This window comes from Panthera onca, chromosome E3 (genome assembly GCF_046562875.1).
Source record: "Panthera onca isolate mPanOnc1 chromosome E3, mPanOnc1 haplotype 2, whole genome shotgun sequence".
NCBI classification, from domain to species: Eukaryota; Metazoa; Chordata; class Mammalia; order Carnivora; family Felidae; genus Panthera; species Panthera onca.
In genome coordinates, this window is record NC_138354.1 from 29442735 (window position 1) to 29461095 (window position 18361).

Genomic DNA, 18361 nt, shown 5'->3' on the forward strand with positions numbered 1-18361 from the left:
TAAGGCTCCACAAACCATTGCAGATGTCTTTCCTTTCTAAAAAAAATATGAAATGCCCATGGAATTTAACATATTTGGAAATTTACAAATAATTGTAGAGGGAAAGGCATGAACTTTTTAACCAGTCTAGATTCAAATCCCTTCTCTATGGACTAATGGGGCAAGATTTCCATCCCTCTGCGACACACACACACACACACACACACACACACACACACACGCACACACACGCACGCACACACGCACGCACAGTGCTTCATCTTACAGGGTTGTAGTGAGGGTTGAATCAGATAAAACTCTATCTCCTCAATCCTGAGGACATTTCTCCCCAACCTTTTTTTTCTTAAGTGTATTTATCTTGGGCCGGGGCGGGGGGGGGGGGGGGGAGACAACAAATGGGGGAGGGGCAGAGGGCGAGAGAGAATCCCAAGCAGGCTCCTTACGGCCAGCATGGAGCCTGATGCGGGGCTCCATCTCACAAACCGCGAGATCATGACCTGAGCTGAAATCAAGTCGGACACTCAACCAACTGAGACACCCAGACACCCCTCTCCCCAGCATTTTAACGTTCCTGAAGTTAGCATGCCTCTTCCCCCATCCCACAAATATATACCTTAACACAAATATCTAAGTACGATAATATTATCGGAGGACTTTTTTCGAGTGAAGAATTCTTTTTTCTTTGTTCCTCGGCTGTCCACTGTCACCTCCTCGTCCTTCCCTCACATCAGCCCTGTCCCCAATCCCTTCGCCCAGGTGGCCTATGGCAGCAACTTACTCTCCATCCTCCCACGTTGTTCTCCTACTAATAAGATCGCATGCACGCACACGGGGATGCTACGTATTCTGTGTGCTAGAGAGAGAGACAGAGACGGAGACAGAATTTTGTTTTCCCAAAATTAGATCCGCTCACAGACATCTTCCTGGATCGCATTTTCCTCCCTCAACCTACCCCTGAAGACAACAATTCTTGCTCTACGTTTTGTCTTTTTGAAAGGCTCCAGCACATTTCACACTGGATGAACAATAATTCATGCAACTGCCCTTCTAGTGATGGGCTTTGTTTTTGTGTCCAGTGTCATTTTTTTATTTTTTATTTTTTTTATTTTTTTTTTGCACATAGGTCTTTGTATGCTGGTGTTTTTATTTCTGTTGGATGGAGTCCCAGGAGTCTAGGACTAGACCGCTAGGTCAAAGCATAGGAGTATTTTAAAGTTTAATATCCGGAAAGGCTGGAACACGCAACAGTTCTACCAGCAGCATCTAAGACGGCTCTGTTCTCTGCACAAAATTAATGTGGCCACGTTTCTGTTGTTCCGGAAAGGCATGAGGGACTATGAATAGTGTGCCCCCACCTCTGTGGATCCTAACAGTCAAGGAGATACGGCTTAAGTATAAAGTACCTAGCAAGCCTGCACCCATCGTGGCCTTGTCCGCCAGTAACCTTACCTACTCCTGCTATTTTGTATCCAATCTGAAATTCTTGCCTCTTTCCCTCAAAGGGGAAAGCACGGCTAATCTAACTGCAGTATCAGGAACAAATGGTCTCAAGCGGGAGACGGACAGGCAATTCAGACCAAGACTCCAGCTCGCTTGATTCTTTAGTCTGACGATTTCGAAGGTTATTAAATCATTTGCACCTCGGTCTTTGTGGATTAACAGCCACGTAGTTCGGCAACTATTGATTGAATGAGAGGCTTCTCGGTGCTGGCCAGTTTGGCAGATGCCAGGTGTTCAGCACCGAGCAGCAAATATGACACCCAGGGTTTCTGTGGTCGTTGTTCTCAGAGACAGAATCATCGCACTGCACTCGGATTTGCCCAGAAAATGTGGTTTGACCCTATTAGGAGTCGTCTTCTCAAGGGCTTTCAAAAATACACATATAGCAAAACAACTTAATTCATTTCTGGGCGACATTGAGCTCAGAGGGCATTGGGTCAGCACATTGAGCTGAATCCTGTTTCTGAAGAACTTAAAGGACATTATCTCTTGGTCCTTTGGTTTGGCATCATGGGACACAGGGACTGCTCCCAGTAGACCCCCTTTTTTCAGCTTGGTTGCGGTATAATTGACTGATAACATTGTAAGACCTTTAAATTTTGTTTTAGGCTTATTTATTTTTGAGAGAGACAGAGCACGAACAGAGGAGGGGCAGAGAGAGACACACAATCTGAAGCAGGCTCCACACTGAGTTATCAGCGCAGAGCCCGACATAGGGCTCGAACCCACAAGCTGTGAGATCATGACCTGAGTTGACGTCGGATGCTCAACAGACTGAGCCACCCAGGCGCCCCTGTAAGATCTTTAAAGTATACATCGTGACGATTTGTCACAGGGATACCTGTGGAAGGACTCCTACTACCTAGTAATTAACACATCCATCACCTCACGTATTTATCTTGTACGTGTGAGAAAATGTTAGTTCTCCTCTCTTAGAAATGTTCAATGATAGGATACAGTATTATCAACTGTAGTCACCACATTTTACATCAGATCCTCAGAACTTGCTCATCTTATAACTCGCTAGTTTGTACCCTTTCTACTAACATCTATTTCCATCATCCTCCAGCCCCTGAGCAACCACGTCCCTGGTCTCATAGGAACGTTTCTATGAGCTTGACTTTTTATTCTTTTTCTTTTTTTTTTTTTTTTTAGATTCCACATATAAGTGATATCATGCAACATCGTCTGATTTCTTTTACTTATCACCATGCCCTCAAGGACCATCATGTTGTCACAAATGGAAAATGGCAGGATTTCTTCCTTTCTCCTGGTTAAATAACATTGCGCTCTCTCTCTCTCTCTCTCTCTCTCTCTCTATATATATATATATATATATATATATATATGTATATGTATATATACATATACATATACATATATATGTATATACATATATATATATATACTCTTTATCCATTCATCCATTGGTGGACCTGTAGGTTGTCTCCATATCTTGGCTATTGTGAATAATGCTGCAATGAACATGGCGGGGCTGATCTCTTCAACATCCTGTCTTCATTCCCTTCGGGTCTATACCCAGAAGTGGGGTTGCTGGATCATATGGTAGCTGCATTTTTGCTAGTAGACCTTAAATCCCTTTTAAAGGCAGGGACCGTAAACATCTTACTCAAAGTGCTACCATTTTCTCAAGAGCTTAGCACAATAGTTGGCATATAAAGAGGCCAAAAGTAAATACGTACTGAATGGATGAGGGAATCAATGGATAGATGGACAAATGGGTGAATGAAAGATCTCCCTGTTTGGGAATTTCAAATGAACAGAATAATTAGCGTCACACATTTTCCAGTTTGGATGTTATGGAATCTAGACCTACTTCTTACCATTTGTAATGCAGTCATTCGTTGGTCATTCAAACACAAATGCCCCTAGAAACCCTGCTCTAGTGCAGACAGCCTGGACTGTTCGGTCCTTGTTCAGTCCCTCCTGGCTGTACCCTTCCCTGGGGTGAGTCCTTCGCCTGTTTACCCACACCCAAAGGAGCAGGACGGTTCCAGCTCTTGGCTGTTTCTTGTAAAGAGTAAATGGAAAAAAACCAGGAAAAATATAGATTAGAAAGTGCTGTACACACGTCGGGGGTCACTATTCTCCCCATACCCGCAATCCCCGGACCTCTTGAAGCCCTACTCCAAGTGAGAATGGGCAGGACTGATTACAATATATTTAATTCCTATGACCCCAGGCTAACCATACTGCTGTTCCCTGCTTGTCACATGGCCTGCCCTTACAAGACCCCCCCCCTCCTCGTCCCCCTCTGTAATCAACTGCTGCTGTCTCCCCCCTTCAGGATATCTGCCTGGCCCCTTCCTCCGCACCCACTGCCACTGCTTTACATCCCAGCTCGTGTGACCTCATGATCAGATGATTCCAGAACCCTCCTGGTTGGTCTTCTTACCCCCGCGGTCCTTGCCCTGCCATGGTACAACCACTGCCAGACAAGTCTTCCTGAACTGCTACTTTCTTTACCTCTATCCCTTGCCCTGCTTCAGACACCTGTCATGTTTCATCCGGCCACGTCTAGTGACCCTGCTCAACCAACCTCACGCCTCATGACTCCTCTGACTCAGCCAAGGTCACGCATGCCTCCAGCAGCCGCCACACGCTTTGTCGCCCCCATTCCTTTCCAAGGCTGGTCCACCCACTGTGGCTTCCCTCTTTCTCCCCGGTTGTCTAAATATACCCAGGCATGGCTCACTTTATGTCCTGTTCTATCAACACCATCTCTCCATTTACCGTGTGCTCTGTGCCAAGGGCTTTCACATATTTTCTCTTTGGATCTTCTCCATTACCCTATGAGGTGGGTCCTGTTATGATCTCCATTAAATAGATGACAAGACTGAACTTCAGAGAGGTTAAGTAAGCAGCCCAGAGTCTCACAGCTAAGGAGGCCTAAAGCCAGGACTCAAATGGAGGCAAAGCCTCCACTCCCAAACAGCACACTACTCTGCCCCTAAAGTGTCCAGGTTTTTCCGGATCACCCAAAGGAGGCCTTTGTCTGGGAAAAGCTACACTTCTTCCTCGCCACAGAAACGCTCTTCCTGCTGAATTTCCAGGAATGCATTCTGTAGTCACCACATTCGCTCCCCTTTCACCCTGAATGCCCTGGGAAGTAGTGAGATGTAGTCCTCGAGTGTCCAAGGGACAGGTGTGTAATGGAAAAGGAAATTAATCAGCCGGAGAACAGAATCAATACTAAGAAACATGAAGACGTACTAGAAACACTAATGGACCTTATCTGCCTGTATTAATGGCAGCCCCAACCAATCCTAGGAAGGCAGTAGGACAGAGTCACCATGCTTGGGTTCAAGTTCCAGCTCTGACACCCATTAGCAGAGTGACACTGGGCAAGTCGCTTAACCTCTCTGAGCCTCGGTTTCCTCATCTGTAAAAAGCCAAAAATATCTCCATGTACCTCACATCCTGGGGTGTTTCTTGCAGCCGGCACACGGGAAGTGCCCAGGGCATGGTATTTGTTACAATCATTCCCTTCTACTTCCCTTAGAAAAATTCTTTCTTTTCTCCTTTAATGGTCCCTGTATATAGAGGCATTGCAATTAAAAAATAATTTTTAGCAAGTCTGACTCTAATTCATTCAAACAAACGTATTCTAGGAGTCTGGTCCTTAGCCGCCCCATTTGGACCCTGCGGGAAAGTTTTGTCTCAATGGGGAGTTGAGCCTTCTACATCGAGCCTTCTATGGACTTATCCCTGGATTGCCGAGGGCACTCACTTCCTGCTCTGCTCTGGTCTCCCTCAGGCGTTCAGAGCCTAGCAAGCATTACTAATACAGTTCCTAGGTCACAGGTGCTGTCTCATGTCTGTGTCTCTTCACAGGGGCTGTTCCCTCTGCCTGGAATGCTGTTCCTCTGAATCAATGATGAGATACTGTTCATCTTTTCAGGCTACTTCAAGACCCACTATTGGGGCGCCTGGGTGGCTCAGTCGGTTGGGCGTCCGACTTCGGCTCAGGTTGTGATCTCACGGTTTGTGGGTTTGAGCCCCGCGTCAGGCTCTCTGCTGTCAATGCAGAGCCCATTTTGGATCTTCTGTCTCCCTCTCTTTCTCCCCCTCCCCCGCTCTCTCGCTGTCACAAAAATAAATAAACATTTTTTTTTTTTAATTTATAAAAAGAAAAAAAAAAAGAACCACTTTTACTCTGAGACCCCAGAACCATCCCTCGGTGCTACCACTTAAACTTAGTATATGTTTTGTGCTGTTATATGAATATGCCTGTATATTAAATATACCTCTTTTAATTTTGCTTTTTAAAACCAATTTAATAACACAATTTTTATTGGGGCAAAACACATATAAAATATGCTATCTTATCCATTTCAAAGCGTATTTCAAAGTGTACAGATGCGCGGTATTAAGTACACTCCCATTTGTCAGAGGAGGAAACTAAGGTCTAGGGAAGGTAGGCGACGTGTCGAAGATCACAAGGCAAGAAGTAGCAGAGGGAGGCCCGGAACACAGGCAGCCAGAGAGCTCTTTAAGGGTGGGGTCTGTATATGCCAACTAATTTGGATGTAAATTAAGAAAAATAAAATTAAAAAAAAAATAAGGGTGGGGTCTGGGTCTTTGTCCTCTCTGTACCTCTGAAGGTAGCACACAGTAGGGGCTCAAGCCTGTGAGGAAGTGACCAGTGCAGGAGTGAAGACACCGCATGGTCAGCACCCCTGGGGGCTTTGGGAGCGCTGACCTGAGTGGCTAGGCCAAAGAGGCTCTGCCTGTGCTGGTCTCTAACCCGCAGGCTCATCCAGGTAGCAGATGATTCACATCAGTGAACCAGGCAGACCCTGAACCCTAGGACGCAAGAGCCAAGGGGAAAGAAAAAGGTGGGGGGAGGGAGGGTCCCTAGTGCATGGACCCTGCCCCTTGGGATTTCCACCTCCCTGTCTGGGGCCGGGAGCTCACCTGAAATGCCCTTCTCTCCTCTTGTCACCAACGGAAACCCTGCTTAGCCTTCAGGCCCAGGGCTAGCACCCCTTGCTGTCGCTCTGGGGTCCCCCAGGAAGAGCTGACCTCTTCTTCCTCTTGTTTCCCCGCTGTCCCTTCGGAGCGTTTGTTTCGTTTTACTGGCATTACAAATCATGCTGTTCCTTACATCTGTGTCTCCACACTCCCCAAATCTGTAAGCTTCTTAAGGGTGGGGGCATCTAACACCGTGCTAGGGATAACAGACACTGGCGAGGACCATTTACAGTCACGGAGGGCTCAAATCAGGCTCCAGCCCAGCCACATACCAGCTTTGTGACCTTTGGCAAGTTTCTTAACTCCCGAAGCCTTGATGTCCCCATCTGTAAAAGGGGAATAAGAATCCAGCTGACTGGGTGCCTGGATGGCTCAGTGGGTTAAGCCTCCGACGTCGGCTCAGGTCATGATCTCACGGTTTGTGGGTTCGAGCCCTGCGTTGGGCTCTGTGCTGACAGCTTGGAGTCTAGAGCCTGCTTCGGATTGTATCTCCCTCTCTCTCTGCCCCTCCCCCACTCACACTGTGTGTGTGTGTGTGTGTGTGTGTGTGTGTGTAAAAAATAAGTAAACACTTAAAAAAATTAAAAAAAAAAAAAAAAGAATCCAGCTGACTTAATAGAGTTATTGCAAGAATTGAATAAGCCCAAGTTGACAGCTACAACTCATTAACTACTATTATTATTAATAAGTCTTTAATAACGAATCAGACCAAGAACAGGCACAAATAGTTTTTCCTTCAGTTAACACCTAAGAAGGAAATGCAGGGGCGCCTGGGTGGCTCAGTCGGTTGAGCGTCCGACTTCGGCTCAGGTCACGATCTCGCGGTCCGTGAGTTTGAGCCCCACGTCGGGCTCTGGGCTGATGGCTCAGAGCCTGGAGCCTGCTTCCGATTCTGTGTCTCCCTCTCTCTCTGCCCCTCCCCTGTTCATGCTCTGTCTCTCTCTGTCTCAAAAATAAATAAACATTAAAAAAAAATTAAAAAAAAAAAAAAAAAAGAAGGAAATGCAAAAATGAAACAATGGTATGAACAAACAAGAAACATAAATAACTAGGTTTGTTCTAAGCACACACTAGATACTAGGACGTTTGTAATCTCCCGCGTTCCTGGCAACAGTTCCCACGGCAAGTTACACAGTCCGCTGCCCATCCAGCATATCCCAGAGACTGTCGCATCTCCTAAACCTTAACCAGCAGCGTGGACCCCCGGAAGACATCCCAAGCTGCCCCTACCCCTTGTCATACCTTTCACACTCAAGGAAATTCCTACCACTGATACATGGGATTGATTAGGAAAGACTCAGGACTACAGCAAAGGACAATTGCATTGACGCCCCTCACCTGCCCCCTGTCGTCTTATTCTCCATCCAGGAGCTGATGTGACCTTCGAAAATCAAAACCCAGCTCATGTTAGCTTCCTGCTTAACACTCTGCCCCAGTTCTCCTGCAATGGGAATAAATTCTGTACTTTTTTTTTTTTTTGTAACCACGATCTACAAGACACTAACTACCCAGTGTGGCTCCTCTCTGATCCATCTCCATTCTCTTCCCTGACTCTCTGAGTGCCAGCCTTCCTGGCCGTCTGTCTCTTCCTCTAGTCTGTCTCTTCCTCTAACGTAGGAAGGTCCTTTGCATTTGATCAATGACATTTACAAATATATCTCTTTCATAGAGAAGCATTTCCTGACCATGAGATGGAAAAATCCCTCCCCTATTAATTTGCATGACACTTACCATTTGAACTACAATATTTGTTTGCCTAGGTATTATCTGACTCCTTCACTTCCCTGAATAGAAGCTCCCTGTGGTCAGGAACCTTGTCTGTCTTGTTCGATGCTGTATCCGTAGCCCCTAGAACACCTCCTGGCACTCACAAAACATTCAATACCTATTTATTGAATGAATAAATGGTTGGGGGGGGGGTAGGGAGCAGATTACAGTCATTTTTCACTTTTATATCTCAGATGAATTTGAATTTTTTATAAAGTGCACATACTATTCTGTAATTAGAAATAACGCCAGAACAAAATAAAATGGGAGATAATGAAATTAGCATATTTAATCAGACAGATGAAAGGAACACAAACCGTTCCCAAAAATTGATTATGTGGATTGCTGGCAATCCATATTATTTCAGTCGCCACACTGTTTATGAAACCAGAGACACTGGCCAGTGTAACGATCTGCTTGCTAGCCAGACTAGCAAGACTTTTATTAAACAATCGTCACCTCCTCTGGTGATTGAGTTTTCCACTTTATTCCAATCCCCTACCCTCAGCACTTTTATTTCTACCTCTGTGCTTCTGGCAATGCTGTTACCTCTCAGGGCATTTCCTCCCATCCTGTGCCACCCTCCCCCCCAACCCCACATTTCCCCTGTCCAAAATCTCCATCACCCTTTATGGTACATTGAAATCTATCAAGAAATGGCTACAACCACAGCCGACTGTGCTTTTTAAAAAAGCTCCATGCTTTTTCAAAAGTCACCTTGTCTTTGTGTCTCCCTCAATTAATTACAGTTGGTGGAAAGCAATATTTTTATACATCTAACCACAATGAAATGTCACTATCCATTTTCCAACTGAGTAAAAAGAAAAAAAAAACACACAAAGAAAACAATACCTCACTGCTAATGGAAAAATGCTGTCTAAGGTGGATAGGGGCAATTGCTTGGAATCCTTCTCGAAGGAAAAAACGCCAGGTGGTTTTCGAGGGTTCGAAAGTCATTCCCTCCTGCATTCCCATGAGGAGGAAGCTGGTAGATACACAACTGTCTGCAATTTACAAAGCAACGGACCCAAGAAAGAACTGACTGGTAAGCTTGGAATAATTTTCTCCAATGCTATCGGGCGCCATCCGCTCATGTCCTGTTATGATGACCATTCAGCACTGACTGAGCGCTTACAGGGTGCCAGGCTCTGTGCTAAATGCATTATATACACTATCTCGTTTAATCCTCCTGACAGCCCCAAGTGGTCATTATAATTATTATCCTGTTGGGGGAGGTTATGGAGAGGACATGACCACCATTTGACCCAAGAGCCCGCCCGGGAGCAAGTGGAGACTCCTCACCCCCCTCCCTTGTCCTTGAAATGTACAAGTATTCCCCCAGCCAGAGCCACTCCAAGGACACAGCTACGGAGACCATCTGGAAGTATACGTGACTGAACCCTGTTCTGGCCTCTATAAAAACTTTTAATATTCTGGCAAGCAGGTACAGAGGTCTACTCCTCTCGCAGCCACCTATACATTTTCTTGTTTATTGCACCTGCCACCTACCCATCGGGAACGGTCCCTTTCTTGTGTCTCCGTGTATGGGGGGCCAGTTTCAAATTTCACCCGGCGAAGCTCTCAAGATCTCGAACCAACCTATCTCCATTTTACAGATGAGGTAACTGACACACAGAGAGGTTCAACAATTTCCCAGGGTGTCAAAGCAACAAAGTGTTAGAGCTGGTTTGGAGCCATTTAACCTGATTTCAAAACTCTCATTCTTTGCTACTAAACTATACACATCTTCCACCTAAAAACAATAATTAAAATAGGGTGCCTGGGTAGCTCAGTCGGTTAAGCCTCCTACTCTTGATTTCGGGTCAGGTCATGATCTCCTGGTTCGTGAGACTGAGCCCCACATCGGGCTCTGGGCTGAGCGTGGAGCCTGCTTGGAACTCACTCACTCTCTCTCTCTCTCTCTCTCTCTCTCTCTGCCCCTCCCCTGCTCGTACTCTCTCTGTGTCTCAAAATAAATAAATAAACATTATTAAACAAGTTAAAGATAGTTAATACCACCTACACTGAAAATGACAGGTTCTGCAATCCTTTCTTCCTTTTTCCAATGCAGGGCTTGAGCTCATAACCCCAAGATGGAGAGTCGCATGCTCTACCAACTGAGCCAGCCAGGCACCCCAAGCTCAGCTCCTTTTTATTTTTTAATGTTTATTTATTTTTGAGAGAGAGAGAGAGACAGAGTGCAAGCGGGGGAGGGGCTGAGACAGAAAGAGGGAGACGTAGAATCCAAAGCAGGCTCCAGGCTCTGAGCTGTCAGCACAGAGCCCAGCGTGGCATTCGAACTCACAAACTGCAAAATCATGACCTGAGTGGGAGTCGGACGCTTAACCCACTGAGCCACCCAAGTGCCCCAAGCTTAGCTTCTTTTTAATGGGCCCTTGTTTCCCCACCAGCATTTCATGCATTACAACTTACGTTGGCTTGGCAATATTTATTCCACAGAATCAATAGCACTAATTTTCACACTTCATTAATAAATAAATGGAGGTCGCAGATGTTATAGTTATGAATCCATAGATCCCAGGGAAGTTGAGAGGGAGTTAAAAAAAAAAAAAAAAAAGCTACTTGGATCAAAAAAGGCCAGGGTACAGACAAGAGTTCAGAGGTCAAAACTCTTTAAAGGTAACGATCCCAGATTTAAGAATCAAAATGGGGACCCTGGATCAGTGTCTTAAGAAGATTTCAAGTTTGGATAGGTAGGGCGGGAGGAAGCAGATTTGGGGATCCAGGGAAAAGGAGATGAGATACTGTGGTTTGTATGTGAATAGGAAGCAAAAGTCAGAGTCTTTGATGGCTTGGAACACAGGAGATGAGAAAGCCTTTCTGCCCAGCTGTTAACAGTTTGCAGCCTAAGATTCAGAAGGATAAAAATTTCAGGAGCTAACATGCTATCAATTGGGGATTCAGTGCAATTTTTCTGTACATTTGAAAACTGTCCCAGTAAAACAGTGAGAAAATAAAGAGCTGTAAGAGAATTATTAGGCAACTGACGGACGCGGCAGTTTGAGTTCTGAGTGCTGCTGTGTGGAGTTCCTTGCAAAGAATGAAAGCAGGAGCTTTCTACAGATGCAGTAATAAAATAATCGGAGCAACCAACATGTATTGAGCACTTACCTTGAGCGCTACATACATCTTCTTGAGTATTCACAGTTCAGCTATAAAGTAGGTATTATTATCATCTCCATTGCAGAGAACAGAGGCAGAGTAAGGCTTAGTAAGGCTGCCTAAATTCACATAGCCAAGCAGGGGCAGAGCCAGCATTCAAACACAGGGCTTATTTGAATACAGCTTCTACTCTGCAAGGACCCGGCATTCTTTCAAGGCCACTGAGAGCTCCAGAGACCAACAGGGTGGCCACATATTCGTAAAATCACTGTATATGTTCTGGGACTCTCTCAACAGATGTAGAAATCTTCCTGAAACTGGGAAAGCAATAAACCCTCATGTGAAAAGCAGAAATGGGCTCTGGGGTCTAACAAAGCTGGGTTCAGATCCTGGCTCTGAAGTCTAAATGTCACAGCACCTCGCAAGCCCCAGTTTTTCCATCTATGGAAGGGAAGTTATAATAGTCACCTCAGGAGGATGTTGGGGGATTGAATGAGATGGTGCCTTTAAAGTTCTTGCATGGCAATCTATCAATAAAAGGCAGCCATTGTGGGAATTATCCTGAGCTTGTGGGAAGCAGAGACCCTCAGCCTTGGTGTCATGCCAAAGCACCAAAGCCAAAGGGTTTTCAAAACCCGAAACAGGAGGAAGGACCCAGATTTTAAAAGGAGCAAGAAAAGGAAAGAGGTTGGGACACTATGGGTTCCAGGTGCAGCAAGACATTTGACTGTGATTTCAACTTGAACCCTTGAGAACCAGAATACAGTTGAGCCATTCTAGGAAGATTTTCTGAATTTGTAATGACAGGTATGGTGAAAGGGCACACACACACACACACACACACACACACACACACACACGTGCATGCACACACACACATGATCTTCTACCCGGTCAAAAAAAAAAAAAAAAAAAAAGAGCACATTCACAATACTTGGTCCAACACAGCTGAGCAGGGTTACCCAGAGCCAAAGCAGGAAGCTGAGGGTCCTTGAGAAGGGTGAGAAGCCCTTCCCTGCCCGGCAGGAGGCACCATGCTGGGCAAGCAAAGCAAGGGCAGGGGCACCGGGAAGAGCCCCGGGTTTGCAGGGAGGGCTGGTGACCCTAGAGCCCTTGCGGCTGCCTGTATACTTTGAACGCACGAGTTTCAACCACTGCGTCCTATTAATTAAAAACAAAACACCCTTCGCTTGTTTGTAGACGTTGTTGACACCAAAACACCGTGGGGAGACTCAGCAAATAATATCGGCCCGTTTCAGAAGCGCCTTCTAGGATTGTACCCACACCAAAGACTGAATGAGTCAAGGGGGAAAGGGGAAGGGTGTGCACAGGGTTAACCTTCCCCTAACCCTTTCCCTCCCACCCGCGACCCAGGACAAGGCGGGGGAATAAACGCTGGGAATTTCAGCTGTGCCCTGAACCTCGCGCCGGGGGGAGAAACACGGCAGAAACCCAGCGGACACTCCCCCCTCTCCAGGGACGTGGGCGCTTTCCAGGTTGGTCCAACGGCTACCAGCGTCCTGGCGCATCCTGGGCGGGGAACCGACTCTCCTCTCTCGGCTGCGGATAAGACCCTACTTTCCAAGACCGGCTGCGAGCTAACGGATCCGGGACTACCGAGTCCGCCCCAGGCTCCCGGCTTGCTGCCTCGCGATTTCCCGAGCCTCCCGGCGAAGCCCCAGCCGGAGGGTCCCCCTTTTGTTCGCGGGAGAGCGCGTCGCTGCGCCGCGCTGCGCATCCCACCGCCCCCCGCCCCCCGCGCCGAAAGCCCCGCTGCGGGGGCGCTCCCCTTGGTCCGCTCCCTGCCCTCCCCGCGCTCCCGCGACCCCCAGCGCCGGCGCACGGCTCCCCAACTGTGCCCCCCTTCCAGCCGAGTACTCACTTCTCCCCAGTCCCTCCGCGGTCCACGCCGTCTGCTCCACCGCCCCATAGCGCCTCAGAGGCTTCTCGGTTTCCAGATGGGTGGACAAAGATTGCTTTAACTCCATCGCTGATCCCCGCGGGCAGGTCGACGGGTCCCCCTTTACTCCATCCCCGCCGCGAGCTGCAGGGAGGGAGGCGGCTCCAGCCAGCAGCGTTTTAAGGGGCCGGGCGCTCGTGACGCTGCTCCATCTCTTCCGCCGCCAAGGCCGGGGAGCGCGGACTGGTACCCAGAAGGCGGAGGGATGCAGGACGCATGCGCAATGGGGGTGGGAGGGGGGGGTTTGGGGGCTGGGTAGGGAGAAAAGGGGGCAGATGATAACTCTAAGAAGAACAACAAAAACAACAACTAAAATAGAACCAACTCAAAGGAAGTAAAAACAAGGCCGCTGCCCCAGCTGGAGCCGGTGGTGACGCCTGGCCTGGGCACCGTGCGCAGCTTGTGATCTGTCGTCGGGCTGCTGGATTTTGAGTGGGATTTGTGAGCGCGTCTCTAGCTGTGGGCGATGGACCCATCTTTGTGGGGAGTGTGCAGAATCCTGAGCGTGGACCTGAGCGCATTTTTGTGAGAATCTCTTGTGATTCGCTTCTGCGTGGATAACTTGAATATGAAATGGAACAGTCTTGTTATGAGGGTGCCTGTGTGGACACGGTATGTGTTTGCATGAACTTGAGAGAGGCACGAACGTATTTTGGACACAGTTATAACAAAGCTGTTTGGAACAGGGGTCTTTACTTTCCAGAAACTCGGGGGGCGGGGTGGGTATCTTACTAACAAAGCATGGCAGTATTAAAAGTACAAAGTAAAATGACCAGCTAGATTGATAAAAATTAATAACAGTTATTGAACGATGGCTAGGTGGTAAACACTTCCTAACAACTGTGTGAAAAAGATGCTATTTTGTTGGCCTTGTTTTACAGAGGATGAAACTGAGTTGCAAAAAGATTATTTGCCCCAAGTCCCACACTTACCAAGTAGCCTGGTCAGCAATTGAATCCAGACTCAGTTTCTTTACTATACTGGCTCCTTAGGTTGATATGGGTTTTTTTTTTGTTTTGTTTTTTGGGTTTTTTGGGGTTTTTTTTTTTTTTTTTTTTTTTTTTTGTATGGTAGGAGTTGGAAAAGGCGCTATAGGATATAAGGTATTTGTTGTTTGGTGTTGCTTTTAAGATGTCATATGGGGCAACTTTTGGTATCCCCATGGTTTGTGGAAGTGTAGAATGGCTCAGATGTTTAAGAAAATTATTTGGCCACCTGTAGTAAGTGTCCTTAAAAAGTTACTATCAATAACGAACTTCTAAGTAGCCCATGAGAGAAAACGGAAATAACAATGAGAATCATAAAATATTTAGAGCTGAACAACCATGAGAGTACCACATATCAAAACTTGTAAGTTTTGATAGAAGTAATGTATAGCCCTAAATACATGCATTAAAAAATGTAAGACTAAAAGTAAGTGGGTTAGGGGTGCCTTGGGTGGTTCAGTTGGTTAGTGTCTAACTCTCGGTTTCAGCTCAGGTCATGATCTCACAGTTCATGAGTTCGAGCCCCACGTTGGGCTCTGTGCTGACAGCAAGGAGCCTGCTTGGGATTTTCTCTCTCCCTCTCTCTCTGCCCCTCCCCTGCTTGCTCTCTCTCCCTCTCTCTAAATAAATAAACTTAAAAAAATAAAATTAAATTAAGTGGGTTAGGATGAATGGATAAACAAAACATGGCCTATGCATACGGTGGAATACTATCCAGCCCTTAAAAAAGGAAGGATGAACCTTGAGGACATTATGCTAAGGGAAGTAAGCCAGTCACAAAAAGACAGGTACTGTGTGATTCCACTCACATGGCATATTTACAGCGGTCAACTATCATAGAGGAAAGAAAGTAGAATGGTGGCTGGGGAGGAAACAATAGAGATTTATTGTTTAATGGGCATAGATTTGCAGTTTTACAAGATGAAAAGAATTTTAGGGATGGAGGGTGGTGATGGCTGCACAAAAACTTGATGAATTTATTTTTTTTTTAATTTTTTTAATGTTTATTTATTTTTGAGACAGAGACACACAGCATGAGCAGGGAAGGGGCAGAGAGAGAGGGAGATACAGAATGTGAAGCAGGCTCCAGGCTCTGAGCTGTCAGCACAGAGCCCGACGCAGGGCTCGAACCCACAAACTGTGAGGTCATGACCTGAGCCGAAGTCGGACGCTTAACCGACTGAGCCACCCAGGCGCCCTAAAACTTGATGAATTTAATACCACTGACTTACACACTTAAAAATGGTAAAATGGTTTTTAAAAAGCGGATTAAGTGTTCAACTGAAAAGACTTTAATAAAAAAGAACAGGTAAAACCTGTGAAGAAGAAAAAAGAAAATAATAATCATAATAGCACAAATTAAAGAAACGGAAAACCAAGAAGCAATAGGGAAGATCTGCAAAACCAAAGCTAATTCCTCGGGTTGAGGGAGGGGAATGGAATACTGATAAAGAAGTCAAACCTCTCAAGACTCACCAGAATAGGCACCCATGAGTAACATTAGGAATGAAAAAGGCCACATAATACAAATACAGGAAGGTTTTTTTAAACTGGTTGAAATAGATAACTTTCCTTTTTTTTTTTTTTAAATTTTTTAACGTTTATTTATTATTGAGAGACAGAGAGAGACAGAGTGTGAGCAGGGGAGGGACAGAGGGAGAGTGAGACACAGAATCCGAAGCAGGCTCCAGGCTCTGAGCTGTCAGCACAGAGCCCGACGCGGGGCTCGAACTCACAAACCACGAGATCGTGACCTGAGCTGAAGTCCGACACTTAACTGACTGAGCCACCCAGGCGCCCAAAAATAGATAACTTTAAGTAGCAAACTACTAAAATGTATTTAAGAAATAAAAAACGAGTTAATAGTCATTAGAAAAACTGAATTCTTAATAAAAAAAATTTATTTTTCTCCTCAGTCCCAAAAAGGCATCGGGTCCAAACAGTTCTGTAGGTGAACTTAAATAAAATAACAGATAGTCCTTATTTCATAAAAATTGTTTCAGAGCTCATTTAATGAGGACAATATATGACCTTGATATCAAAACTAGATTAAAATGGCACAGTAAAAGAACTCTAGGGGTGCCTGGGTGGCTCAGTCAGTTAGACGTCTGACTTTGCCTTGGGTCATGATCTCACAGTCCATAGGTTTGAGCTCCATATCGGGCTCAGTGCTGGCAGCTCAAAGCCTGGAGCCTGCTTCAGATTCTGTGTCTCTCTCTCTCTCTGCCCCTCCCCCACTCACACTCTGTCTCTGTCTCTGTCTCTCTCTCAAAAATAAATAAATGTAAAAAAAAAATTTTAAAGAATTCTAGAATGAACTCACCTATAAACACAGGTACAAAACCTCTAAATATCAAAATACATCATGAACATTCCCAAGATGTAGTAATGACCCAATATCAGAAAATATATTGATATAATATACCATATTAACAGATTAAAAGAAAAAACTGATTACCTTAATGGATACAGAAAAAGCATTTGAAAAATTAGTAATCATATCTATCTTTTTTTCCCCTTACAATTAAGAATAGAAGATCATTTCCTTAACCTTCTAGAGAGTAAGTATCAAAAGCCAACAGCAAACATCACACTTACTGTTGAACCTCTGTGTCTGATCATTAAGGTCAGGAACTTCTGACCTGAAGTATTCTTCTTCAGATACTATAATTGCCTCTCTAAAAATGCAAACAGGAAAAAAAAAATGCAAACAGGTCTACATATAAGCTATTAAAATTAATAAGACCTGGGGCGCCTGGGTGGCTCAGTCGGTTAAGCGTCCGACTTCGGCTCAGGTCATGATCTCACGGTCCGTGAGTTCGAGCCCTGCGTCAGGCTCTGTGCTGACAGCTCAGAGCCTGGAGCCTGTTTCAGATTCTGTGTCTCCCTCTCTCTCTGCCCCTCCCCTGTTCATGCTCTGTCTCTCTCTGTCTCAAAAATAAATAAACGTTAAAAAAAATTAAAAAAAAATAAAATAAAATTAATAAGACCAAGTTTTTGGAAACAAGATAAACATACATAAAGAGTAATATTTCTGAACACTATTAATCAAAGTTAAAGATATAACATAATACCAAAAAAAACCCCACAAACCTTTAAGGAGAAAACTATTATTTTGTGTCAACTGGGACAATTAATGAATGAATTAAGTTTATGTTGCATTATTCAGCACCAGAAAAAAAGTGAAGAGATAGATATGTGATGTTCAAGGGTACAAAAGAATCAGTCTCATGAAGATGGCAATTCTCTTCAGTTGCAATTGTATTTGAAATCTCAGAAGGGAGTAGGACTTTAAAATCAACTTGGCAAGCTGACCCTAAAATTACACGGAAGAACCAAGGGCAATGGGGAGCCTGTGTGGCTTAGTCAGAGAGCATTCAACTCTTGATCTTGGCTTGGGTCATGATCCCAGGGTTGTGGGATTGAGCCCCACATCAGGCTCCATGCTAAGCTTCCTCCTCTGTCCCTCCCCCATTCAGGTGCACTCTCTCTTTCTTAAATAAAAAAATAACAGTAATAAAATAAAATAAATCTAAGCGCTAGGAATAGGCAAGACAATGGTGAGGAAAATGAACAGGCAGGAAGAACATAGCTAGCATATCCCGAAAATCGAGAGCCCCCAAATAGACCCACATGTGTTTGGAAAGCTGGTCTTATGACAGAGGAGGTATTCCGAATCAGTATAGAAAGAATAGGCCATTTCCTAAGTGGTAGTGAGATAATGGAAAACTAAAATAAAAATGTCGCCCTTGTACTTTCTATCATATATACACACAAACTCCAGGTCAATTAAACACCTGAATGAGAAAAAGCAAAATGTTTAAAATGAGTAGGTCATATAGAAGAATGTCTTTATTCCCTTGCAGTGGAAAGATATGTTCATTAAGACCCTGAAACACAAACCTTCAAGAAAACTATTAAGTTTGACTCTATTAATTTTTTTTATTGAGGTGAAATTCACGTAAGCTGAAGTTAACCATTATAAAGTGAATGACTCAGTAGTATTGTCCTTTCACAGGATTGTACCATC

General features: G+C 45.1%; 1 protein-coding gene across 1 annotated transcript in view; it reads right to left on the bottom strand.

Moving 5' to 3' along the window:
• The window catches only part of BMERB1 (bMERB domain containing 1), a 121710-nt gene extending 108169 nt beyond the window's left edge, over nt 1–13541 (bottom strand). Inside the window, exon 1 of the mRNA XM_060648582.3 lies at nt 13268–13541. Within this exon, the coding sequence (XP_060504565.1) occupies nt 13268–13373 (106 nt within the window). The 5' untranslated portion in view covers nt 13374–13541. The remainder of the gene's footprint in view (nt 1–13267) is intronic.
• Nucleotides 13542–18361: the final 4820 nt, after the last annotated feature.